The sequence below is a fragment of the Neoarius graeffei genome, chromosome 9, assembly GCF_027579695.1.
Source record: "Neoarius graeffei isolate fNeoGra1 chromosome 9, fNeoGra1.pri, whole genome shotgun sequence".
Taxonomy (NCBI): Eukaryota; Metazoa; Chordata; class Actinopteri; order Siluriformes; family Ariidae; genus Neoarius; species Neoarius graeffei.
In genome coordinates this window covers 46,294,708-46,322,207 of record NC_083577.1, presented here as the reverse complement: position 1 = coordinate 46,322,207, position 27,500 = coordinate 46,294,708, and the positions used below count along the sequence as shown (strand labels likewise).

Here is a 27,500-nt window from a genome sequence, read left to right as displayed (position 1 = left end):
AGTAGGTGGCGGTATACACAGATTGTGATAATCTGCCATTAAAAAGAAGAAGAAGAAGAAGTACTCTCAACGCATACTCCTAATACATTTTATGCAGCAGGACCAACTTCCGTTTCCGCTTTGTCCTACGGACTGATGTGTATGTATTGTGCACTTGAAATGTTCAGGTTTCCCTCTTATTATTAATGCTCATGAGCAGATTCAGTGAAGTGTAGCTAATGATACATGTGAGTGGAGTGAGCTGTTTAGTATTTAGCTTTCTGTTAGAACAGTAATAACCATCCATCATCCTAACAGAGGAAATGGCAGGACTGGCTCGAGTCCTGATGTCTGTTACTGCTTTGGCTAAGGTACAGATGCAGCTGTGTTTTTTCAGGTTGGTTCTTCCTGTGATTTCAGGGTAATAAATGAACTTTGTCAACTTGTCATTGTAGAATCTGGCAGAAGGCACATCATCGCCGATGTACATGGTTTGTCGGAGCAAATTTACAAGGTCTCGGATTCCTCCACAGGTACTGAAATTGAATGTTTTGTTAACTGAAGTTTGAAGTGCAGATTGTTAAGCATTAGGATTCAGTTGTATTTACATTTGTGTTAGGCGGAACATAGATTCACGTAGCACTTTATTAGGAACACCTGTACACCTCCTCAAGTGTGGCAGCAGTGCATAAAATCATGCAGATCCAGGTCAAGAGCTTCAGGCAATGTTCACATCCAGCCATCAGGATGGGGAAAATTATAATCTCAGTGATTCTGACTGTAACACAAAAAACATCTTGTGTGCGAAGGGTCTGCAGGCTGAAACACATTGTTGATAAGAGAAGTCAGAGGGGAAATACGCAGATTGGTTCGAGCTTATATCCAGGAAGGACATAGTAACTCAAATCAGTCTTTACAACTGTCATGAGTAGAAAAGCATCTCAGCATGCACAACACATCAGACCTTGAGGTGGATAGGCTACAACAGCACAATGCCACATCAGGCTTCACTCAGGTCTCATTGACTCTCAGAAACTGGATAGTTGAAGTTAAATAATCTCCTCTCATCTCATTATCTCTAGCTGCTTTATCCTGTCCTACAGGGTCGCAGGCGAGCTGGAGCCTATCCCAGCTGACTACGGGCGAAAGGCGGGGTACACCCTGGACAAGTCGCCAGGTCATCACAGCGCTGACACATAGACACGGACAACCATTCACATTCACACCTACGGTCAATTTAGAGTCACCAGTTAACCTAACCTGCACGTCTTTGGACTGTGGGGGAAACCGGAGCACCCGGAGGAAACCCACGCGGACACGGGGAGAACATGCAAACTCCGCACAGAAAGGCCCTTGTCAGCCATGGGGCTCGAACCCGGACCTTCTTGCTGTGAGGCGACAGCGCTAACCACTACACCACCGTGCCGCCAATTTAAATAATTTTTAAAAACTACCTGGTCTTTTTTCCACTCTTCAACTGTCCATTTTCAGTGAGTTTGTGCCATGATCGCTTCAGATTATTATCCTTACCGACAATGATGGTTAAAGTCACCGAGATCACACTTTTTCTTCATTCTTATGTTTAACGTGAACATTAACTGAAACACTTGACCTGTATCTGCATGATTTTTATTTGTGCTGCTGCAACATGATTGCCTGATTGGACGACTGCATAAATTAACAGCTGTTATAGTTTATTTAATATGATGCTACATGTTATTTTCCTGCCTCACAAGAAGCTTTTTATGAGAAAACTAGTGAAAATTATTCTCTGACACAGTTTGTACTTTTAAACAGTGTTGGAAATACTTCATTTGCAAAGTTCTGAATAACAGCAGAAATAAAACAAGTGTTAACTATGTTGTTGTTCTGTCGCCATATTAAATGTCCCTCTACAACCTAGGTATTTCATGAGCGTTCGAAGGAACATGAAATGTACGGTGGTGATCCAGAGCAGCCACACAAACTCCACATAGTGACCCGGGTCAAGAGCACAAAGGGACGACCTTACTGGGAAAAAAAGGTGGTGAAGAGTTTGGGGTTACTAAAGGTAAGCTATATTTCTGTATGTAAGACTGCAAAATATTTCTAACTTGTGTATTTGAAGCTACGTAGTTTATCATGTGTCCAAACATGTTGTTTGCACGTTTTCTTCTGCAATCAAGCTTCAGCCAGCCTAACCACACAAAAACGTGCTATAAACATATAATGTTAACTATGTGATTTTATTCCAGAACACAGATTAGCATCATTTCCCAGAATTAATTTATTTTATCACGTATATTTTTTTATTACTTATATGCCTTTGTTACTAGTATGTGCAAACATGGTCTACCAGTTTAATTAGAAATTTCAACTTTGATCTCAAAGATGAGTAACTTGATGAGACACACACAAAAATTGTTTTTCTATTTGGCAGGCACATGAGCCCCGACTGCATAAGAACATACTCTCAGTGAATAACCAACTGAAAATCATAAAACACCTGGTTAGGTGAGTTCTGTTTTCATGGTGTTGTAATGCATTCCCCAACTTCTAAAGATTTAAAGTAGTGGTACCTGTATATAGTGTCTAGCATAACACAGCTTTTAACCCTTCTTTTAACCAACAAATTTTCTGTGCTCCAACATGATACAGCTCCAGACCAGCTTTTCAAATAAATTAGTTGAATCAGTAGTTTTGGACTTAAAGCAAAGCGCACACAGCCTGTTGTAACACATTTTTGATGTTCTGTACCAGAATTTAATTGCTTACAAAGACATTAAAGTTGTCTCAGGTCTCCAGGGACACAGTGATCTGCTACTGATTTTAATTTTACTTTGTAGGATCCAACCGCTGAAACTTCCTAATGGACTACCTTCAGAAGAAGAAATGGCAGGTTCATATCTAAACAGTAAAGGAGAGCTGGTACTAAAACATCTTCAAATGTCAGCAGCACAGAAAGCCATGGAGTCATAATTCATCTCCTGTATATCTGTCTTGTTGTTGCTGTTTATTAAACATTGAAAACTTAATTTTTCTTTCAAAACATTTTGTTGTAAAATATTTATCCTGTTAGATTGTGAAAGAGTAATGGATCCAATAGGTTACACTGTGTCAGCGATTACAGGACCCAAAATAATTAACACTGTTTTGAGTTGAACTAAATTAAGAGAACTTGTCTACCAGTCAATCCACTTTATATTGAGAGGAGTAAAACAGAGGACAAGTTGCACATTGACCAGTGATGAGCAGAGTTTCTTTTAATGAGAATTCATTTTGTGCTGTAAAAAATAAAGAAAAATCAAAAAGTTTTCACATGGATCAAATAGTAGTGATTGCAGTAATGGTAGCTTCATTGGCACTTGTGTGAAGTTCTAATATCCCGAGAACTTAACTCTGGTTTTGGGCAACTGTGATGTTAATATTTGTAGTGGCCTCTCAAAGATTCATTCCCCATAAAAGTAATACGTTAAACGTAGGAACCAAATAGTTACTTCATAAATATTTTTTTTTAAAAAGTATCTCAGGCTTATTTCCACAAGAGACCATTTTCCAGCACCATCAACCTGATAACCTGCCACTTTTAATTCAAATAAAGCCACTTTGAAATAAGTGAGGATTGTTGTTGCCAGAATTCAAGAAACATCAGCTTCACTGATTCAAATGTCTGTGGTGTTAGTAAGCAGATTAGAGTTTGATTCCCCCCCCCCGTCCATTATGCAAATTTGTTCTAGTCTAAATCTAACCCAATGGAGCACTTGCATGTGACGTCACAGCCGATCCAGATTGTGACAGACGCCATCTTGTCGGTCAAACGCCATATTCCGCCTTCTACTTCTACCTTTTCTTCTGGAAAACCCTACTATATACAATTCTACTACAACGGCTGCGGCTACAAGCTCTCCCTACCTGTGCACGTTTATGTTTTTTGTGTGTATTTTTGCGTGTTGTTCGTCTGTACCGGACTTCAATATCCACTACAACCGTATGGACTTACTGGACATTGGTTTCCAGCAGAAAATGACGGTTTGTAGCGATTTCCATCGCATGCACAACATTCCAGACGAGAAAAAAAAAACACTCCGGACGAGATAGCGAGACCAGTGGGGTCTGCGTGGATTGTTATCGGAAGCAAAGCGAAGGAGGCGGCGCCGGGAGCGGAAGCAAAAGCGAGGCTGCAGAGCCGACCTGTTGACTAAGCTCAGAAAACAGCTACTCAAATCTCCACTGCCAAGCCTCTACCTCTCCAACGCCAGATCCATGTAAACAAGACGGACGATTTGGAATTACAGCCTGAATTACCTTATTCTATAGTCGGCTGGTCAGTGCTATACTTAAGTGACTTACCCGTCCAATGAGGATTCTTGTTTACAAGATGCCACATCTGAGTCGCTGACAAATCCTGAATTTCTGTAAAGATAACTGTCCAGAGATTTATAAGCACGCAGTGCTTCACCACTGAACAGCGAGGGAAAGTTAATGAGGTAATTATACACGTCTGGGTATTCTGCTGGCAGTTCAAAATCCGGTCGTGAAAACTCCGTCCGGTAAGCCATAAGGGTCACAAATCTGTAGGTCGTTTATTTTAGACATATATCTAGTTATCTGTTCATTAGAAAAATGAGCCGTGTAGTCCGTCGGTTGAAATTGATCCATTCTGTACACGAGTGCAGCAGTATTCAGCGGTGTTTTTGACTGACAAGATGGCGGTTGTGTACTTTCCGGTCACGTGACTGCAAGATCTCTATAAGGCTCCACTTCTTTCAGTTCAAATCCAGGCAGAAAACATCATTGGGGTCGGCTGATATTCAGCATTTTTCTGATGATCAGAATCAGTATTTAAACTTGTTTCCTATCAAATCCAATCAAATAAGCTTTTCTGTGTTTGTGAGAAACACAGGAATGAAGCAGCACTTACTTTCGCTTCCACAGTGAGAGGAAAAATAAGAACATGTCAGGGTTGACATGATGGCAAAAAGCACAATGCACTCGGTCATATAATTTCACTCACTCAGTCGTGTGCGCACACACCTTGAGATGATGACTCTTCTACTCCCCCGCCCCCCCCAAGTACTTATTTAAAAAAAAAAAAAAAGAATATTCCAATATTAAACAAACAAGTTGTCAGAAGGAACTGAATTCTTGTAAATTATGAAAACAGACAAATTTATGGAAAACAAATATCAGCTATAAGTGTCCTTGATTACTAATAAATCAGTAGCATCCCAGAAAAACACATTAGCTGACCCTTAGTAAAGAGACTTTGCTGCCTAAATGGTGTATAAAGGGAAATGCAGTCTTGTGTGTTTGAAAACACATTTATCATGAAACAATGGTTTAATATGAACTATGGAAAAGTAATCTGAAATATACAAAGGAAATACAAACCAAGTTAGTTTTGCAAAGACTATAGGAAGGCCTGAGGAAAAAGGTTTCTAATCATCATCAGATTCAGAGTCCAAGTCATAATCTTTCCCTCTGATCGTCTTTTTCTCCAGCTTCGTGAACTTTGTACTTGGTTTCTGACTAAGTGCAGGTGGCTCCAAGCGATTTCCACTACAGGAAGGAAATAACGTTTGAGACTTCAGCCACAATATCTACGATTGTATCAGATATAAATTACACAAATGTATTTCGAAAATGCTTTGCCTACCTGTAGTTGATTATATCTGAACAGCCCAGTCTCCACTCCAACATTTCAGTTGAGAATTCATCTGTGTTACCCAGATCAGTGAACCCTACTACGTAGTCCTTAGTTTTCCCATCTTTCACCAGCGCTAGTGTAGGAATAACTTTAATGCGAAGCCTTTCGGTTAGGAAGGGAGCCTTCTCTACATTTAGTTTGATGAACTTTGTCTCCAAATGCTTCTTTGCCAGGACACTCAAGTGCTTGTCCAGAATTTTGCATCTTAAACAAGAGACAAACAAAACATTGATTTAACTGTCTGAGAAAGTATAATTTTAAAGCATATACGCAGAGCCATGGCCTCACTTTTGTTTATAAATGCCTTGAGACCTCAAGAATGGCACAGGAATAGTTTTAAGCGTTAACAATAAATCTAATATAGTAATTTTTACGATTAAAGTGATTCATATACACTTGTGTTCAAAATAATAGCAGTCCAACACGACTAACCAGATCAATCACTGTTTTTGGTGGAAATTATATTACTACATGGCAAATAATTTACCAGTAGGTGTAGTAGAGTCATAGAAAACCAACAGACCCAACATTCATGATATGCATGCTCCTGAGTCTGTGTAATCGAATAATTAAGTGAAAGGGATGTGTTCAAAATAATAGCAGTGTGGAGTTTAATTAGTGAAGTCATTCATTCTGTGAAAAAACAGATGTCAGTCAGGTGGCCCTAATTTAAGGATGAAGCCAGCACATGTTGTACATCCATTTCTCTCTGAAAACCTGAGAAACATGGGTCGTTCCAGACATTGTTCAGAACAGCGTGCTTTGATTAAAATGTTGATTGGAGAGGTAGAACGTATACTGTAAAGAAGTGCAGAAAATGATGGGCTACTCGGCTAAAATGATCTCCAGTGCTTTAAAATGGACAGCAAAGCCAGAGAGACGTGGAAGAAAACAGAAGACTACCATTCGAATGGATCGAAGAATAGCCAGAATGGCAAAGACTCAGCCAATGATCAGCTCCAGGGTGATCAAAGACGGTCTGAAGTTACCTGTGAGTACTGTGACAATTTTGCCGCTTTTCCACTACAAACGCGGCTGAGCCGTGCGGTGCTGAGTTGGGCTGAGTCGAGCTGAGTGGGGCTATTGGAGTTGCATTTCGACTACAACCGCGCTGAACCGTGCTGGCTGGAAGTGGGTGGACACATTGGGTGGAGTTAGTGAAAGTGGGTGGACGTCACGTGATGTCGTTAAGCAGCGCAAACATTGACATCAGTGATCTTTTAAGCGGTAGTCTCACGACCCGGATAGTAAACAATAAACATGGAGGACATGGAGTCGTTAGTGTTGCTGGTCTTGGTTCTGTGGCTTGTTGTCACCGACAACGCCAACAGATACTGGCAAGAGCGTATAGATGAGGCGAGGCGCATAAGGCTTCAGAAATTCTCGTAATTCTTCCGGGTTTACGGTGTTTACAGATCCCAGCGTGCTCGCGGGGCGTGTGGGCATGTGAGGACACTCCTCCTCACCAATCAGTGCACAGGGGAGTGTCTGCTCACGCCCCCAGCCTCACTCAGCTCGGTTTGGCTCGCTTCAGCCCTACTCCAAAACCGTGCGAGTTTTAGGGGCTAAGCAGGGCTGAAGCGAGCCGAGTCGTGCTGTTCTGAGGTAGTCGAAACGCGAGCCGTGTCGGGCTGAAGCAAGCTGAAAAAGGGTAGTGGAAAAGGGCCATTAGAAGATGCCTGTGTGAAGTTAATCTATCGGCAAGAAGCTCCCGCAAAGTTCCACTGTTAAAAAAAAAGACGTGCTGAAGAGGATACAATTTGCCAAAGAACACATCGACTGGCCTAAAGAGAAATGGAAAAACATTTTGTGGACTGATGAAAGTAAAATTGTTCTTTTTGGGTCCAAGAGCCGCAGACAGTTTTTCAGACGACCCCCAAACACTGAATTCAAGCCACAGTACACTCTGAAGACAGTGAAGCATGGTGGTGCAAGCATCATGATATGGGAATGTTTCTCTTACTATGATGTTGGGCCCATTTATCGCATACCAGGGATCATGGATCAGTTTGCATATATCAAAATACTTGAAGAGGTCATGTTGCCTTATGCTGAAGAGGAAATGCCCTTGAAATGGGTGTTTCAACAAGACAACGACCCCAAACACACCAGTAAGCGAGCAGCATCAGGGTTCAAGACCAACAAAATGAAAGTTATGGAGTGGCCAGCCCAATCCCCGGACCTTAATCCGATAGAAAACTTGTGGGGTGACATCAAAAATGCTGTTTCTGAGGCAAAACCAAGAAATGCAGAGGAATTGTGGAATGTTGTCAAATCATCCTGGGCTGGAATACCTGTTCACAGGTGCCAGAAGTTCCCAGAAACCGTGGTTATACAACTAAATATTAGTTTAGTGATTCACAGGAATACTAAATCCTTAAGATTTTTTCAGTTTATACAGTAAATATTTGGAGTTTGTAATGAAAAATGCAGACACTGCTATTTTTTTGAACAGCCCAATGTTCATTTTTCTTCATTTTCTGTAAAGTAATTAAAATATTGATACATTTTTCTTCATGTTTTGATGTAGAATATAATGTGCAGTGTTCCCAATGCATGGAAATAAAAACTATTATAAGGATTTTGAGCTTTACTCACGTTTTTAAACACACTGCTATTATTTTGAACACAACTGTAGGTAGCGGTCTGAGTGAATGACCTTGACGTCCATAACGTCACAGCAGGAAGTCTATCGGTCTCATCGCCATTTCCACTATACTAAAACACAGAGCTGACTGCAACTCCGATCCTCCATTTTGAGCTAATTTATTGCCATGCCATGTAGATGCGTTTTTGGCCGGTGCAGCGACACAACAGAAGGTGGATTTACGTTGCATTCACGACCCAAAAATGTTCAAGCTGCAAAGATTTGGACGCATTTTGTGAGAAGTTCACGGGCTCATTGGGCAGCTATGAAGTGGTCTCTCCTCTGCTCTGCACATTTTACTGAAGACTCGTACAAAACCTCTGATCTGTTGAGGAGCGTTGGCTATAAGCCTGTATTGAAAGAGGGTGCAGTACCAATAATTAAAGAAAACTACAAGAAAAGGAAAGCATTTTATTTTATTTTTTAAATTTTTTTAAAGGAAAGTGAGTTCAGTGGGTTGTTGGTAAAACCCGGGGCGGAAGGGGACGGGACATATCGCTCGGACAGTGACCTCCCCGCAGTTGTTGCTAAAACTGGTGACATCCCGTTCCGTCCTGGGTTTTAGTAATTGCCTGAGCCGAGCAGTAATGGCAGACTATGCCGTATGAAGAAACGTGAATGAGTGGAGCAGCCGTCTTATTTCTAAACTGGATATCGCTGCCATCTCGTCCTTACATGGAAGAAGCGAATGAACGGAGAACTGAATGAACAACTGACAGTCAGATTGTTTCAAAACAATCAGCCACAAGATCGGCTTTCAAGAAGTGAGAACACAGACGGGTAAGCTCTGACTCTCATCTCATCTCATTATCTGTAGCCAGGGATGAGAATGAGAAATTGTATTTTCAGCTGAAAATTTAATCGGGGGTCTGGGGGCCATCGGCCCCCAGCCAGGTCCAGGGCGGAGCCTGGTCGGGGGTCCAGGGGGCCAAAGGCCCCCGGAAGCTAATGAGTTTTATACATTTTAGACCACTAGAAATGGTCTCAGATTGCTCAGTTGAATAATATTTTCAGTCCAAAGAAGCTTGAGTTTTGGACACTAATAAACAAAAATAGTCTCAATAATGCTCAGCTAAAAAGAATTTTTAACTTCATGCTAGAATGAAAGGAATGATGAATATAAATTAAACACAGACAGAATATTTGACATAATCCTGTAAATGTTTCAGTTACTTTATTAAAGAATGCAGTTACCTCTTTTGCAGTGAACTTGTCTCAACAGAAACAATTTCCCTGTTGAACAGTTCTCTCAGCTCCCAAAGTCACAATCACATATAACTAGCAACACTACTCTAAGTTTTCAACATATTTACAAAGTACTTGTTCTTTTTCTAGGAATGCTTCATTGCAGAGATTTTTTTTCCTTTTAGCAGCATGGTGAATAAAAAAATAAAGCGTGGGAACGACTTATAAGGCGTGTGCACGAGATATTAATGCGCGCGCACGAGTTATAACCCGTGCGCACGCTTTGCGTTAAGGCGTGTGCTCGGGTAGTTAAAAGTGAGGGGACGAGTTACAAATCGTTCCCTCGCTTTCATTAAGGCGTGCCCTCGAGTTATAAAGGCGTGCGCACGGGTTATTAAAAAGTGAGGGAACGTCTTAAAACGCGTTCCCTCGGTTTATATCCAAGGCGTAGGAATGATATCCTATGTCGTTCCCTCGACTTATTAAAATATTCCCACAATATCCTTGTTTTCGTTTATCTCGTTGCCTACACACACGTACACACAGGCTGTAGCTCATCATGGTAGCTCCGGAAATACTAGACGCTATTTCATTATATTTTAGTATTGGACTCAGATACACAGAAATCCTCGATGCACTTGCATCCCAACATGGCTTTATTATAAGTCTGAGACACCTCAAGAGAGTTCTGAGAGAGAATGGGCTTCGCCGTCGTAGTTTTTCTGACCTAAACTCTCTTGAGGTGTCTCAGACTTATAATAAAGCCATGTTGGGATGCAAGTGCATCGAGGATTTCTGTGTATCTGAGTCCAATACTAAAATATAATGAAATAGCGTCTAGTATTTCCGGAGCTACCATGATGAGCTACAGCCTGTGTGTACGTGTGTGTGTGTAGGCAACGAGATAAACGAAAACAAGGATATTGTGGGAATATTTTAATAAGTCGAGGGAACGACATAGGATATCATTCCTACGCCTTGGATATAAACCGAGGGAACGCGTTTTAAGACGTTCCCTCACTTTTTAATAACCCATGCGCACGCCTTAATGAAAGCGAGGGAACAATTTGTAACTCGTCCCCTCACTTTTAACTACCCGAGCGCACACCTTAACGCAAAGCGTGCGCACGGGTTATAACTCGTGCACACGCCTTATAAGTCGTTCCCACGCTTTGTTATTTTTTTATTCACCATGTCCCCTCTACGGCTCCGTATAATCTGAATAAGCGATTCGTTTTCTTTTGTGATAATTTTCACCATTTTGAAGCTCTTATTCGCTGTTACATCCTCAATCTCCGGCCTCGTGGAGCGCCATGTTGAATGAGTAAGAAAGCGAAATGCGAAGAACCAATCAGAACGAAGCTTACATGTGACATTTTGGCCTTTCCTATCTATGCTCATTTACCATTGGTCAAATCGCGATATTTCTCTCTCAACGGCCAATCAAATACAGTGTACGTTCTGAACTGCCGATGTAAACAGAGCCTTGCTCCCGATGGTTGACCGGGTCAACACATACCTAACCCCCCCCAAATATTTTCTCCTCGGATTTAGACGATTCACAAAAATGACCCCTGGGTTGATAAACACGGAGACACGGGGAGAACATGCAAACTCCGCACAGAAAGGCCCTCGTCGGCCACGGGGCTCGAACCCGGACCTTCTTGCTGTGAGGCGACAGCGCTAACCACTACACCACCGTGCCGCCGCTCTGACTCTCATTTGGATTAAAAAAAAAACCCACGATGTTCACCTGCATTTAGATTAATACATGTAACTTGTATTGTGTGTCTAAGTTACCAGTATAAGATTATTTAATTTGCTTCAGAATGTGATTGTCTCATTTCATCTGATTATTTAATTAGCCTTTTACGTTTTATCAGTGAAAATGCATGCATGTACATGTCTGTTGCATAAGTTATAACACCTATCCTGTTTTAATGACAGTCAACCCACAATCAATGAAGTCAAATCAGTCTCAGTTGAGAAAGTTGGTAACGGTATTTCTTACTTTCTCCATAAATGTTTACTTATATGACTTTGGTCTATAGCTGTCAAAGGCCTCGGCCTTAAAACCGGTTACTGCTGTGACGTCACGCACTCAGGGCTGGCTAGCTCAGCGGGGCAACTCGAATGCCAACTTTGCGGTTGATTTTAACTCTCAAAAATATATTTTTTTATTCCCACTTATGCAGCATACAAGAGTCGAGGATGGAGATACTATCCACTCAGAAATTTATTTAAAAATAAAGGCTCTACGTATCTCCTTTAAGACACAATTCCAAAAGAAATGTGACCTATTAAAACAAAACGTACCTGAAAGCGGAATCCCTGTAGAAATGGCAAACAACATTCTTGCTTTCTTTAACTTCAGAAAAGAAATCTCTCTCACTTGGAATCTCTCTATATTCACCATGGCCTTTAGAGATCCATTCCTAAGGAGAAAAATAATGTGTTTACATATCTTTATTAATGATAATTCATCTTTATTTAGCAAACCCATCCTAATGACCCTACCTCAATCAACCACCCTGCCAACTGATAATGTATTCAAATAACAATCAAATATTCTTGTACAATACTGTGGTACACAAGCAAGAGAGACTCTAGGGAGGAAAGAGTGTGTGTGTGTGTGTGTGTGTGTGTGTGTGAGAGAGAGAGAGAGTGTGTGAGAGAGAGATATTACACAGTTGTGCAAAGATATTAAGTTTATCTTCAAGTGGTGAATATGAGTGTGCAAGCGAAGATTTTCAACACAAGATAAACTTAATATCTTCAAGCCAACTTGTGAGGTTCTTTTTATTATATAGACACATTCACAAACAAAACGTATCCATATTTATCAAAACAATTTCCTCACGAGTGACACAGAGATTTATGTCACAGTTTTGCTTCTCCATGTACAGGATGTAGTTTGTATGAAAAATACAAGTAGTGTATTTCCCAGTAAAATACTTGTGTCCATTTTATATATATGTTTATATCCCTCATCAAAAAAATTCCCATGCAGGGATTGGCCAAGGATGGCTTATGTGGCATAAAATAGTTCCACCATTGATTAAGCAATGTATCTCATGAAGCCCAAAAAAAAGGACATGGTTATCAAAATGCACAATTGCTCATGTCCAGTGAATGCTTGATTGGCTACTCGGCTATCAGCTCATATACTGTGAGTAGAGAAAAACAAAATGGCGGCACGTGTGTTGTTGAATCAACTGAAGATGAAATAAAAACTCTACTCAAAAACAAAATCCCAAAAATTGTTAAAGTATTTAAAAGAAACAGAAATAGCTAAAAGAATATAGCCAGCTCCCCCCAAATCTCCTGTTCCGCACTCCAACCCAGTCAGTGGCGGTAATTCATCTTTAAGTTGTTTTGCCAACCGCCAAAAAACCCTAAAGAACAAGAAAACACCCAAAAAAATACCCAAAAAAAAGGAATAAAAGTATTTGATGGTAAGAACTTTTTTTTTTTTTTCAAGAATTATTATAGCATTTTTCACAAATTGCTACTATCATTTCACCAGTTTCTTAACATTTAAGTGGAAATGATTTTGTTGGACGTTTTGTATAGGTTTTTATTTATCAAATTTGCAAAAAATAAAAATGCTCCGTTTCTCAAAATCCAGTGAATATGGATAGAATGAAACAGTTATTCCATTCAATCTTGTCATACATGGCTTATAGCCAACTCAGCACTACATGCCTTGTCGGCTATCAGCTCATGTATGACTTGATTTTGTGGAATAACTAATATATATATGAGAGAGAGAGAGAGAGAGAGAGAGAGAGAGAGAGAGAGAGAAATAGTTTTCACAGCCTCCCAAAGATAACAGACATGCTGTCAAGAAGCAGTGTTGGACAAAATGTGGGTCCTAACTGAATGATATAGAACACTTGTGCATGTTAAAAGAACCTTGCCACACTTTGTCCAAGAGCACAAAACAATTTAAATGACCTTACATGACATTTCTGTATCTTTGTGCACCCACCTGCTTCTGTTTCTGGGCTTTTTTGAGAGCCTCCAGCCTCCTTTCCTTGAGACGCTCAAGTTCATCCTCATCCATACACTCTAGCTTCTGCAGCTCAGCATCGATCTGCTCATCAACGATCCGTGTTGAGTGCAGTATCTGCTGCTCCAGTGCCTTTGCTACAATGTCCATTGACTGATTGGCCATTTCTGCTTTCTCTCTTAAGGATACAAAAGACACATTAAAAAAAGTTACATGACGCAGTGATGTACCAATGCTGATTTGTGTATGTGTGTTGGCGTCAGGTATATCTGATCCACTGATGCATTTTAGGTCATGAACATGTGTGATGTTGACAGCCCAGTGCTATCACACCCCTGATGCAGATAGATGACAAATTAAATGAAAAGCTGTTGGCTCACTGCTGTGTGCCCTGAACGTACCCATTCAACTTGTTGACGATATGGTGAAGGATGACTCACCAGACTATATAAAATATTCTATTTTTCCCACATCTCTACAGACCAACAGCTGAACTCTGCCTGTCTTTGGAATAGGGGTTTATGCACCATAACCCAATTATTATAACTCCCTGAATATAGCTGTCTATGGACTGTCCTTGCTGAAACTGATCACATCCTGCACTGACATTCTCAATCACCTAAAGAACAGGTGCTTGCATTTTCCCTTATATACTGCACAAACATGAGCATCACAGTCTTTATGCACCATCACATTTGTCAAATCTATTTACTGATGTCCTTCAATGTATTTAAGAAGGAGCCTTTATTTATCGCACAGATATCCCAGCTTGTTAGAAAGCTGGGGTCAGTGTGCAGGGTCAGCCATGATACAGTGCCCATCGACCAGACAGGATTGAGGGATGTGCTCAAGGGCCCCCAACAGTGGGGCATGGTGGTGCTTTTGATCACTAACCCAGAACCTTAAGCCCTGAGCTACCACTGCCCAACATAGAGGTTACTTTAGGTCACTATTCATTCCTTTTGAAAATACAAGTCAGGTGCGCAGACTTTGTGACCTAAGCTCAAGTCAGTTACATCTGCCGTTCTTGCCAACATGATCCAAAATTGAGGTGAGCTGATCTTGCTCAGTATTTTATTCACTGTAGGAAAAATAGCACAAAATGAAGTAAATTGCTTAAAGACGGCACATCATGCAGTACAGACGTCTGGAAACATTCGCATTCGACATATTTTTTTCACTGTTAAGCTTTAAGTTAAAGCAGTATTGCAGATGGTTGTAAATAAATAGTATTGTAGATGGTTGGTTTCCATGGACACGGCTGATTCTAGGCAGGGTGAGCCTCCAGAGGTAAAGCTTTAACTTATGGAGCCTCACCCTGCTTAGATCAGACGTTTCCATGGAAACCAACCATCTACAATGAGGGCTGAAAATGCTAATCCGTATGAATGTGTGTGTGTGTGTGTGTGAGAGAGAAACCACCCATCTAGCCAGAACAATACAGCAGTACTAGCGCCTTTGCTACCTGTGCAGCTGTTGCCATGGTTATACTGCGTACAGCTAACCCACAATTATGACTCACTCAGCCGCAAGCAAAATTAATCTGTCAACGGTTAAAACCATTCAGTGGACAAATTAGCAGGTGGGAAACAGACATCACAGCGAGAAACTTGGGTTGTCAGATAAGATTTTATGCCCAGCAGCGGCTTCACTCGCTAAGCTAGCCTAGCCACCTTAAAATGAATAGCGGCTAGGTCAAAGAAGAATGGTAGTTTTCACAAGCTTTAAGTCAAGCACAGACCGAGGCAGCTGAGCGACCTTCATTAAAGACCACAATATGGTTTTATTTCCCCTCAACTAAATTAGCAACGAATTGCTAATTTGTGATGCTGCCAAACTAGCTTGCTAACCAGCTTTCGGCATAAAATAAAACCTGGATAAATAATATTCCTACCTATTGTAACAAACATTGAGGTATAACCTCAGGAAATATATCCCTTAAAATAATTAAAGAAGAAAGAAATCCTTATTAACGAGTCGGTTAACTAACTAACTTACCGGCGTGCGTGAGATGCGACTGAAGGCGGTACAAATCCTCTGGCGGCACACAGTGACGCAATAGGTTCAACAAATCCCATAATGCCCCGCGCGGGATAGTTACCAGAATCAGAATCAGAATTAAAATATCTGGAGAGCTCATTGTCCAATCCGCCCTGTACAGACGAGTGAAGTCATCTGGCCGCCATATTACCACGCACATCACGTGTATTTGGTTTATGCGTTATCCGATCGATCCACGCGAATTTGCCCCAAGAAAAGTATTTCCTGACTTTTTTCCTTTAATTACCTCTTATTTTCTGAACTTTACCCACAATCCTTACATATCTTTATAGCACTACCCTTCAATGTTGTTGTTTTCTTTCCCAGTTCAGTCTCTGATAATTTTTTGAACGGCCTACTATAATTATTTTTACTGAGATTATTTCAGTTTTTCTCTTACACAGTGTATCTTTCTCTTTCGTATATTTCTTCTTCCTTTATATTTAGGACAGCTGTTGAAACAGGATTATTTTCTCATGTTATTTTCCATTTTCACTTTATTCTCACAGTCTTGTCTTAACAGTATTTATTGGACACATAATTCACATCACACATATCAATCCTGATAGAGTTCAATAAGATACAGATTATTCCTCAGTGCTCACACTAATATCTCACATCTCATTTTCTTTAATACACATTGGCTTTTTTATATTGAATTGTTATATTGATCTTGTTTTTGTTTGATATCGTTATAAATAGATATTGCCTGATGTTATTTGGGTTTTCTTGAAATTTATGTCAAATTTTTATTAATGTTTTGGAAATATTAATTTGTATGGAAATATTTTCAAATAAATGGCATGTTAGAATAATTTGTTTTCTTATGATTAAGCAGTACATTGTAATTAATTTAGGACTTGTTTAATTTTTTTATTATTATTATTAGATGATTGATTATATATAATTTGTAACTATAGCTACAGATTGGTATCAATTGATTTCTAAATAGTTAATCTGTGCAATATTTGTTTACTTTTTATTGCTTATCTGGCTGTGACGTCACAGCCGATCCAGATTGTGACAGACGCCATCTTGTCGGTCAAACGCCATATTTCCGCCTTCTACTTCTACCTTTTCTTCTGGAAAACCCTACTATATACAATTCTACTACAACGGCTGCGGCTACAAGCTCTCCTAACTGTGCACGTTTATGTTTTTTGTGTGTATTTTTGCGTGTTGTTCGTCAGTATCGGACTTCAATATCCACTACAACCGCATGGACTTACTGGACATTGGTTTCCAGCAGAAAATGACGGTTTGTAACGATTTCCATCGCATGCACAACATTCCGGACGAGATAGCGAGACCAGCGGGGTCTCCGTGGATTGTTATCGGAGGCAAAGCGAAGGAGGCGGTGCCGGGAGCGGAAGCAAAAGCGAGGCTGCAGAGCCGGCCTGTTGACTAAGCTCAGAAAACAGCCACTCAAACCTCCACTGCCAAGCCTCTACCTCTCCAACGCCAGATCCATGTAAACAAGACGGACGATTTGGAATTACAGCTGGAATTACCTTATTCTATTCTATAATCGGCTGGTCAGTGCTATACTCAATACTTAAGTGACTTACCCGTCCAATGAGGATTCTTGTTTACAAGATGCCACATCTGAGTCGTTGACAAATCCTGAATTTCTGTAACGATAACTGTCCAGAGATTTATAAGCACGCAGTGCTTCACCACTGAACAGCGAGGGAAAGTTAATGAGGTAATTATACACGCCGGGTATTCCGCTGGCAGTTCAAAATCCGGTCGTGAAAACTCCGTCCGGTAAGCCATAAGCAGGAGTCGGCAACCCAAAATGTTCAAAGAGCCATATTGGCCCAAGAAAACAAAAACCATACCTGTCTGGAGCCGCAAAAAATTAAAAGCCTTAAGCCTAATATGAAGGCAACATAGGCTGTCAGTATATTAGCTATATAAGCCTACTATTAAAATGACTAAGTAGGCTACAAATACAAAATGAGCATTCATGATTAAATGTTTATTTTCCCTGCAGCGCATCCTGGAGAGAATGACGCACCACGTGACTACGCTGCTGTAGCCTACGATATTTGGTGCTTCAAGTTTAACTTCCATTACAATATTAATGTTTTATGTTTTGTTGCATTGATTAAATTATAGAAATACAAGAAATAGAAATACAGATTTTCGGTGTCTTTTTTATTTTATTTTGAGGATTCGAGAAAAAAACACAATGGGATGTGCATAATAGGCCTCCTGTAATTTCAGACCTTAGTATGGAAATGAAATGCAGTCCTCTTCAAACCTCAATACAACTCCTCTCTTTCCCCCTTATCTGGGCAACAGAGTGCAATAACACGCAGCCTGCTGTTAAAACGCAGCCTGCAATTATAAAAATAAAACAGCAGCCTTTTGAAAAGGGAAGTAGACTATATAAAATGAAAATAAGCCAGTTTAATTTCAATTTCTGTGCATTATCCTATTTTCTTTAGTTTTCCGAAAATGCCAAGTTAAGTAGCCTAAGTCAGTGCAAATGAGTATATAAAACAATCCTTTTTAATTCTCCCGCTTACGTGGCGTCAGACACAAATACATAGGCTACAATCACAAACAAGTAATAAAACAGCCTGCAATTAAAAGGCAGCGTGCTTAAAAAATACAACACAGTAGAACAGCGAAATTAATAAAATTAAAATAAGACAGTTAAAGTTCGATTTCTGTGCATTATCCTCTTCTCTTTCGTTTACTGCAAATGCCAAGTAGCCTAAGTCAGTGCAAGGAATTTAGCATGTTTTAGCTGGAACTGTTGCTCCAAATTGCTCTTCTTGTTATTTGACAACTTCTCATTGCAAATCAAACATGCAGGCAATCCTTCAGCATTGGCAATGAAAGCAAACGTTTCTGTCCATTCTTCCTTAAATCCTCTGTTCTCATCAGCAGTCTCTCTTTTTGCCTTTTGGATCCATTGCCCATCACACACAACCGTTTGTTTACAACAGCCACTCGCCTGTCACTGTGTGTCGCAGGGCTATGACGCAATTCTGCTATTTGACGGAATTCTGAAATTCGGTATTTTAAATATACTACATACATTTTTACAGCATAAGAATGTTTGCGTCAGGTTTTCCCCCTAAGAAACCATATTAAAAAAAATTCAATCATTCTTTTTCCATTTTCACACATTTTTGAAAAAGCTCCAGGGAGCCACTAGGGGAGTGCTAAAGAGCCGCATGCGGCTCTGGAGCCGCGGGTTGCCGACCCCCGGCCATAAGGGTCACAAATCTGTAGATTGTTTATTTTAGACATATATCTAGTTATCTGTTCATTAGAAAAATGAGCCGTGTAGTCCGTCGGTTGAAATTGATCCATTCTGTACACAAGTGCAGCAGTATTCAGCAGTGTTTTTTTACTGACAAGATGGCGGCTGTGTACTTTCCAGTCACGTGACTGCAAGATCTCTGAGGGTTTTGGGTTTTTTTTTCCTTTTTTGGATAGGACAGTGTAGAGAGACAGGAAATGAGCGGGAGAGAGAGACGGGGAGGGGTCGGGAAATGACCTCGGGTCGGAATCGAACCCGAGTCCCCGGATTTATGGTACGGCGCCTTAGCCATCTGAGCCACGACACCCCCGATCTCTGAGGGTTCACATCCCTCTGGGTAACAGGAAATGACGTTACTTTTGTGGACTCTGACCCACATGCTGTCTCCATCTCTGTGGAAACCAGAATTGTTCTGTCATGTTGTAATGTACACTTTGTTTTCTTCTCTTTTATGCATGTACTGTCTATATATTTTCTATTTGGTCGAATAAATAATAATAATATCTGCAGTAATCTTGCTGAATGTATCCATGATAAAAATGTATTGAATACTGTACATTATGATTAAAACACAAACACCCCCACAAAAATCAACCATTCACACAGTGACTGACACACACACACACACACACACACACAAATAACATGTCCAGTTTGATGAATAACATGTCTAGTTTGTGTTTTCCCTTAGATGAATAACATGTCCAGTTTTGTATCGGTACCCATCCGATGTGCGTGGTAATATGGCGGCCAAACAGCTTCACTCTGACAAGGCAATGAGCTATCCAGATATTTTACGTAGAGATCAGTGGTTCTCACATATAAGGGTGGTTGGTGCTTGAACAGTTAAGATAAAATAATAAAATAAAAAAACAAAAGTAGGTATATAAATAGAATAAAAATAAGAAGGATCTAAAATATACAAATTTGAAAAGTGGACATATTTAGAGGGTATGTGCATGGGTTGTTTTGAAGTCGAAGCTGTATAGTATGTCCCGGAATGTGCAAAACTAGGACACAGGATGAAGTTGAAGAAGAGTCATGACATGAATATGTGAGAATAGGAGAATATGTGCAATGGGTTAAATAAATAGCCAAGCTGTACAGTGTGTGCTGGAACATGCAATAAAAGTTCACAGAATGACTATGAAATGTGCAAAATCGCAGTTCAGAGAGGAACTGCATTAGTGTCACAGATCGTCAGTGTGACAGAGTTAGCGGGGTCTCCAACCTTATTGATGTGGCCAGCTGTAGTGGGGAAAAAGCTGGCCTTATGGTGTGAGGTTTTGGTTCTAATGGACCGCAACTTCCTATTAGAGGGGAGTGATTCAAAAAGTTTGTGTCTGGGGTGAGAGGGGTCAGCCACAATCCTTTCTGCTCTCCTCAGGGTCCTGGACTCATACAGGTCCTGAAGAGATGGAAGGTTGCAGTCAGTCATCCTCTTGGCAGAGAGAATGATGCACTGCAGTCTGCCCTTGTTCCTGGCAGTGGTGACAGCATAAAAGGCGGTGATGGAGGAGGTGAGGATGGACTCGATGATGGCCGTGTAAAAGTGCACCATCATTGTCTTTGGCAGATTGAATTTCTTCAGCTGCTGCAGGAAGAACATTCTCTGCTGTGCTTTCTTGGTAAGAAAGCAGATATTCGTTTCCCACTTGAGGTCCTGAGTGACTGTAGTGCCCAGTGTCCGGAAGCGGAAATACTCCACAGAGGTTACTGGGGAGTCAAACAGGGTGATGGGGAAGGGTGTGGCAGGGCTCCTCCTGAAGTCTACAATCATCTCCACTGTCTTTAGAGCATTAAGCTCCAAGTTGTTCTGCCTGCACCAGGACACCAGATGGCCAGTCTCCCACCTGTAGGCAGACTCATCATCAGAGATGAGTCCAATGAGGGTGATGTTGTCTGCAAACTTTAGGAGCTTGACAGACTGATGAGTGGAGGTGCAGCTGTTGGTGTATGGGGAGAAGAGTAGAGGAGAAAGGACACAGCCCTGGGGGGGGGATCTGGTGATGATGGTTTGGGAGTTAGAAACATGTTTCCCCAGCTTCACATACTGCTTCCTCTCAGACAGAAAGTCACTGATCCACCTGCAGGTGAAGTCAGGCACATTCAGCTGGGAGAGCTTGTCCTGCAGAAGAGCCGGAATGATGGTGTTGAAGGCAGAACTGAAATCCACAAACAGGATCCTAGCATAGGTTCCTGGGGAGTCCAGGTGCTGGAGGATGAAATGAAGAGCCATGTTGACAGCATCATCTGCAGATCTGTTGGGCCTGTAGGCGAACTGCACGGGGTCCAGGGGTGGGTCAGTGATGGCTTTAAGATGGTAAAGCACAAGGCGCTCAAAGGATTTCATACAGGTAACAGCAGAAGTCAGGGTGATGGGTCTGTAGTCATTTAATCCTGTGATCCTTGGCTTTTTGGGGATGGGGATAATGGTGGAGGCTTTGAAGCAGACTGGCACATGGCATGTCTTCAGTGAGGTGTTGAAGATGATCGTGAACACTGGAGACAGTAGATCAGCACAGTGCTTCAGGGTAAATGGTGAGACAGAATCGGGACCTGCTGCTTTGTGGGGTTTTAGCTTCTTAAAGAGCTTGTTGACGTCCCTCTCCAGAATGGAAGGAGTTGAGGCTGTGGTGGTGGGGGGTGGACCTCCAGGGTGAGCGGTTGTAGAGAGGCCCCGACAGCAGTAGAGGTGGGGGTGGTGGGCAAGAGCTGGAGAGTGGAGTCACTGGGGATGATATAAGAACAGTCCCATTGTCTTTCAAAGCGACAGTAGAACTCATTCAATTGGTTGGCCAGGTGCAAGTCATGAACCGAGTGGGCTGAAGGTTTGTAGTTAGTGATCTGTCTGAGCCCTATCCAGACAGACATACAGTGGTGCTTGAAAGTTTGTGAACCCTTTAGAATGTTCTATATTTCTGCATAAATATGACCTAAAACATCATCAGATTTTCACACAAGTCCTAAAAGTAGATAAAGAGAACCTAGTTAAACAAATGAGACACAAATATTATACTTGGTCATTTATTTATTGAGGAAAATGATCCAATATTACATATCTGTGAGTGGCAAAAGTATGTGAACCTCTAGGATTAGCAGTTAATTTGATGGTGAAATTAGAGTCAGGTGTTTTCAATCAATGGGATGACAATCAGGTGTGAGTGGGCACTCTTTTTTTTTAAGAACAGGGATCTATCAAAGTCTGATCTTCACAACATATGTTTGTGGGTGTATCATGGCACGAACAAAGGAGATTTCTGAGGACCTCAGAAAAAGCATTGTTGATGCTCATCAGGCTGGAAAAGGCTACAAAACCATCTGTAAAGAGTTTGGACTCCACCAATCCACAGTCAGACAAATTGTTTACAAATGGAGGAAATTCAAGACCACTGTTAGCCTCCCCAGGAGTGGTCGACCAACAAAGATCACTCCAAGAGCAAGGCGTGTAATAGTCGATGAGGTCACAAAGGACCCCAGGGTAACTTCTAAGCAACTGAAGGCCTCGCTCACATTGGCTAATGTTAATGTTCATGAGTCCACCATCAGGAGAACACTGAACAACAATGGTGTGCATGGCAGGGTTGCAAGGAGAAAGCCACTGCTCTCCAAAAAGAACATTGCTGCTCGTCTGCAGTTTGCTAAAGATCACGTGGACAAGCCAGAAGGCTATTGGAAAAATGTTTTGTGGATGGAAGAGACCAAATAGAACTTTTTTGGCTTAAATGAGCAGCGTTATGTTTGGAGAAAGGACAACACTGCATTCCAGCATAAGAACCTTATCCCATCTGTGAAACATGGTAGTGGTAGTACCATGGTTTGGGCCTGTTTTGCTGCATCTGGGTAAGGACGACTTGCGGGAACAATTAATTCTGAATTATACCAGCGAATTCTAAAGGAAAATGTCAGGACATCTGTCCACGAACTGAATCTCAAGAGAAGGTGGGTCATGCAGCAAGACAACAACCCTAAGCACACTAGTCGTTCTACCAAAGAATGGCTAAAGAAGAATAAAGTTAATGTTTTAGAATGACCAAGTCAATGTCCTGACCTTAATCCAATCAAAATGTTGTGGAAGGACCTGAAGCAAGCAGTTCATGTGAGGAAACCCACCAACATCCCAGAGTTGAAGCTGTACTGTACGGAGGAATGGGCTAAAATTCCTCCAAGCCGTTGTGCAGGACTGACCAACAGTTACCGGAAACGTTTAGTTGCCGTTATTGCTGCACAAGGGGGTCACACCAGATACTGAAAGCAAAGGTTCACATACTTTTGACATTCACAGATATGCAATATTGGATCATTTGCTTCAATAAATAAATGAGCAAGTATAATATTTTTGTCTCATTTGTTTAACTGGGTTCTCTTTGTCTACTTTTAGGACTTGTGTGAAAATCTGATGATGTTTTAGGTCATATTTATGCAGAAACATAGAAAATTCTAAAGGGTTCACAAACTTTCAAGCACCACTGTAGAGTTGTTGGCTGAGAACTGGCATTGGAGTTTCTCAGAGTAGTCATTTAGCTTATCTCACCGCCTTGCTAAACCCGTCCCTGTCCCCACTTCTGACCACTTCCTTTTGCAACCTTAGTTGTCTGAGCCTATTTGTGAACTAGGGTTTGTCATTATTGTAACTCACCCTGGTTCATGATGGAACACAGCAGAAAGGGAGCTACGGGTGCGCATCATCAGATGGCGCATGATGTGGATGTTTTGCCAGGTTAGAATTAAAAATAGACAAGCCAACTACATCTAAAATAGCACTAGCTTGGTAACAAACGCTGACAGTGGAAATATCTTTTCAGTGCTCAGTTACATCTGGCAATAAATATCAGCATTACCAGTGTTTTATGGTGTCTTCTTCTACTGAATCCTCTTTAGCCTGCAGCCACAGCATCTTCCTGTTACAGTATTTGGAAAAAGTTGCAGGCTAGATAGAATTCTATAAAAGAGAGGCTCTGAAAGTGTTGATGGAAACGATACCCCACCATTATCAAAAAGCTATGTGCCTGCTATGCATTGCAAAGCAAGGCATATTATAATTGCTTGGGCTTATTATTCTTTTCCTTATTCCTCTTCTGCCAAAATTCCAGTGTGTAACTTGTCCTGCAGCTTTGAGAAAAAAAAAACCATCACAATTATACAACCCCTATTCCAAAAAAGTTGGGACAAAGTACAAATTGTAAATAAAAACGGAATGCAATAATTTACAAATCTCAAAAACTGATATTGTATTCACAATAGAACATAGACAACATATCAAATGTCGAAAGTGAGACATTTTGAAATTTCATGCCAAATATTGGCTCATTTGAAATTTCATGACAGCAACACATCTCAAAAAAGTTGGGACAGGGGCAATAAGAGGCTGGACAAGTTAAAGGTACAAAAAAGGAACAGCTGGAGGACCAAATTGCAACTCATTAGGTCAATTGGCAATAGGTCATTAACATGACTGGGTATAAAAAGAGCATCTTGGAGTGGCAGCGGCTCTCAGAAGTAAAGACGAGAAGAGGATCACCAATCCCCCTAATTCTGCGCCGACAAATAGTGGAGCAATATCAAAAAGGAGTTTGACAGTGTAAAATTGCAAAGAGTTTGAACATATCATCATCTACAGTGCATAATATCATCAAAAGATTCAGAGAATCTGAAAGAATCTCTGTGCGTAAGGGTCAAGGCCGGAAAACCATACCGGGTGCCCGTGGTCTTCGGGCCCTTAGACGGCACTGCATCACATACAGGCATGCTTCTGTATTGGAAATCACAAAATGGGCTCAGGAATATTTCCAGAGAACATTATCTGTGAACACAATTCACCATGCCATCCGCCGTTGCCAGCTAAAACTCTATAGTTCAAAGAAGAAGCCATATCTAAACATGATCCAGAAGCGCAGACGTCTTCTCTGGGCCAAGGCTCATTTAAAATGGACTGTGGCAAAGTGGAAAACTGTTCTGTGGTCAGACGAATCAAAATTTGAAGTTCTTTATGGAAATCAGGGATGCCGTGTCATTCAGACTAAAGAGGAGAAGGATGACCCAAGTTATTATCAGCGCTCAGTTCAGAAGCCTGCATCTCTGATGGTATGGGGTTGCATTAGTGTGTGTGGCATGGGCAGCTTACACATCTGGAAAGACACCATCAATGCTGAAAGGTATATCCAGGTTCGAGAGCAACATATGCTCCCATCCAGACGACGTCTCTTTCAGGGAAGACCTTGCATTTTCCAACATGACAAGGCCAAACCACATACTGCATCAATTACAGCATCATGGCTGCGTAGAAGAAGGGTCCGGGTACTGAACTGGCCAGCCTGCAGTCCAGATCTTTCACCCATAGAAAACATTTGGCGCGTCATAAAACGGAAGATACAACAGAAAAGACCTAAGACAGTTGAGCAACTAGAATCCTACATTAGACAAGAATGGGTTAACATTCCTATCCCTAAACTTGAGCAACTTGTCTCCTCAGTCCCCAGACGTTTACAGACTGTTGTAAAGAGAAAAGGGGATGTCTCACAGTGGTAAACATGACCTTGTCCCAACTTTTTTGAGATGTGTTGTTGTCATGAAATTTAAAATCACCTAATTTTTCTCTTTAAATGATACATTTTCTCAGTTTAAACATTTGATATGTCATCTATGTTCTATTCTGAATAAAATATGGAATTTTGTAACTTCCGCATCATTGCATTCCGTTTTTATTTACAATTTGTACTTTGTCCCAACTTTTTTGGAATCGGGGTTGTACATCAAAACGTGCAGTTCGATCAGGAATGGTGTGCTATTTCTTTTCCCAGTGTTTCAAGTAACCATGGCAACGAAAATGGCAAAAAAAAAAAAACTACAAAGAAAATTTTCCCCATAGGAATGAAGGGGGAGTCATCATCAAAATTTATCAAACCCACCCGTTTGGAGCCATACCTCAACATAGAGGCATGGAAGAAACTTTTAAACGGGTCACAAGACTTGAGACTTTTTTGGGTTAACTCAATGTTTTCATAGCTATGACTTTTTTTTTGGACCATTTAAACAATGTGACTCATCTCATCTCATTATCTGTAGCCGCTTTATCCTTCTACAGGGTCGTAGGCAAGCTGGAGCCTATCCCAGCTGACTACGGGCGAAAGGCGGGGTACACCCTGGACAAGTCACCAGGTCATCACAGGGCTGACACATAGACACACCATTCACACTCACATTCACACCTACGGTCAATTTAGAGTCACCAGTTAACCTAACCTGCATGTCTTTGGACTGTGGGGGAAACCAGAGCACCCGGAGGAAACCCACGCGGACACGGGGAGAACATGCAAACTCCACACAGAAAGGCCCTCGCCGGCCACGGGGCTCGAACCCGGACTTTCTTGCTGTGAGGCGACAGCGCTAACCACTACACCACCGTGCCGCCCAACAATGTGACTATGGAGTGGAATGTTCAGAGTTAGAGTGAGTGACAATCACTCTCACTAACTGCAGTTCCTGAAAATTGTGGAAAAAACGTGTCATACAACCTCTCGCAATTCCCACAGTTTCCAACCTACATGGACAATCTCATCTCATTATCTCTAGCCGCTTTATCCTGTTCCACAGGGTCGCAGGCAAGCTGGAGCCTATCCCAGCTGACTACGGGCGAAAGGCGGGGTACACCCTGGACAAGTCGCCAGGTCATCACAGGGCTGACACATAGACACAGACAACCATTCACACTCACATTCACACCTACAGTCAATTTAGAGTCACCAGTTAACCTAACCTGCATGTCTTTGGACTGTGGGGGAAACCGGAGCACCCGGAGGAAACCCACGCGGACACGGGGAGAACATGCAAACTCCGCACAGAAAGGCCCTCGCCGGCCACGGGGCTCGAACCCGGACCTTCTTGCTGTGAGGCGACAGCGCTAACCACTACACCACCGTGCCGCCTACATGGACAATTTCCATATCAAACTGTAGACAAATTTGTTGTCTACCCCTGGCGTTGCTCTCATTGTCAGCTGACTCACAGTTTTTCTTCAAATCACCCGGAAGGGCAGAGAATGGTGAATAAAACACCCATTAATTGTCGTGCTAAACTCAGCTCTGAAGTTTTTGTCAAAAACAGAGATGACGGCAGTTTCAGAACCGTGACAGCTCCCACAATGTAAACTGTAGGTACACAAAAAGACATCACTGTCCTCACAGAAGCCTTGCAACGCTTCTCATAATGAAATTTTTTTTAATATGACGTACTTTCCGCGTGACACCACCATATTCAGTGGTAAGTTTTGCCTTGTAAACTTATCTACCCGGGGATTAGAGAGCTTTGTGTTTGTATTTCCCTGCTCCCACTGTGAACCCCAGTCACCATAGCAACAAATTTCTCAGCAAGTCTAACTGATTCTGGTTGCTAGGCAGAAATGGACAAAAGCTGTGACTAAGAAGCAGGCCCATCTCAAATTCCTGTAGAAATTTTGAATTATATTTACTGTTGAGGCCTTATAGTTGTTATCCGGTTTGACTGGTGACTTGAATGGAGTTAATTTAATCCAAACCCCAGCAACTCAAAAACAAGTAGTCCTGTAAATCATGTCAAGGTGGACCTAACGTGTTCAGTCGTCAAAAAGCTCAGGAACAGAAAAAAAACTATCATTCTAATAAATCAAATATTATGCTACACATTTAAATAATGA

At 41.4% G+C, this 27,500-nt stretch overlaps 2 protein-coding genes across 2 annotated transcripts; one reads left to right on the top strand and one right to left on the bottom strand.

The window, feature by feature from the left end:
- Positions 1–96: 96 nt before the first annotated feature.
- On the top strand, positions 97–3,274 carry mrpl30 (mitochondrial ribosomal protein L30). Its single transcript, XM_060929637.1, has 5 exons — positions 97–350; positions 435–512; positions 1,883–2,029; positions 2,399–2,472; positions 2,805–3,274. The coding sequence occupies exons 1-5, from the start codon at positions 303–305 to the stop codon at positions 2,935–2,937; spliced, it is 480 nt and encodes a 159-aa protein (XP_060785620.1). The 5' UTR covers positions 97–302; the 3' UTR covers positions 2,938–3,274.
- Positions 3,201–15,614, bottom strand: txndc9 (thioredoxin domain containing 9). Its single transcript, XM_060929634.1, has 5 exons — positions 15,508–15,614; positions 13,489–13,687; positions 11,814–11,932; positions 5,615–5,869; positions 3,201–5,517 (listed from the first exon to the last, which is right to left on the bottom strand). The coding sequence occupies exons 1-5, from the start codon at positions 15,585–15,587 to the stop codon at positions 5,397–5,399; spliced, it is 774 nt and encodes a 257-aa protein (XP_060785617.1). The 5' UTR covers positions 15,588–15,614; the 3' UTR covers positions 3,201–5,396.
- Between the last annotated feature and the right edge of the window lie 11,886 nt (positions 15,615–27,500).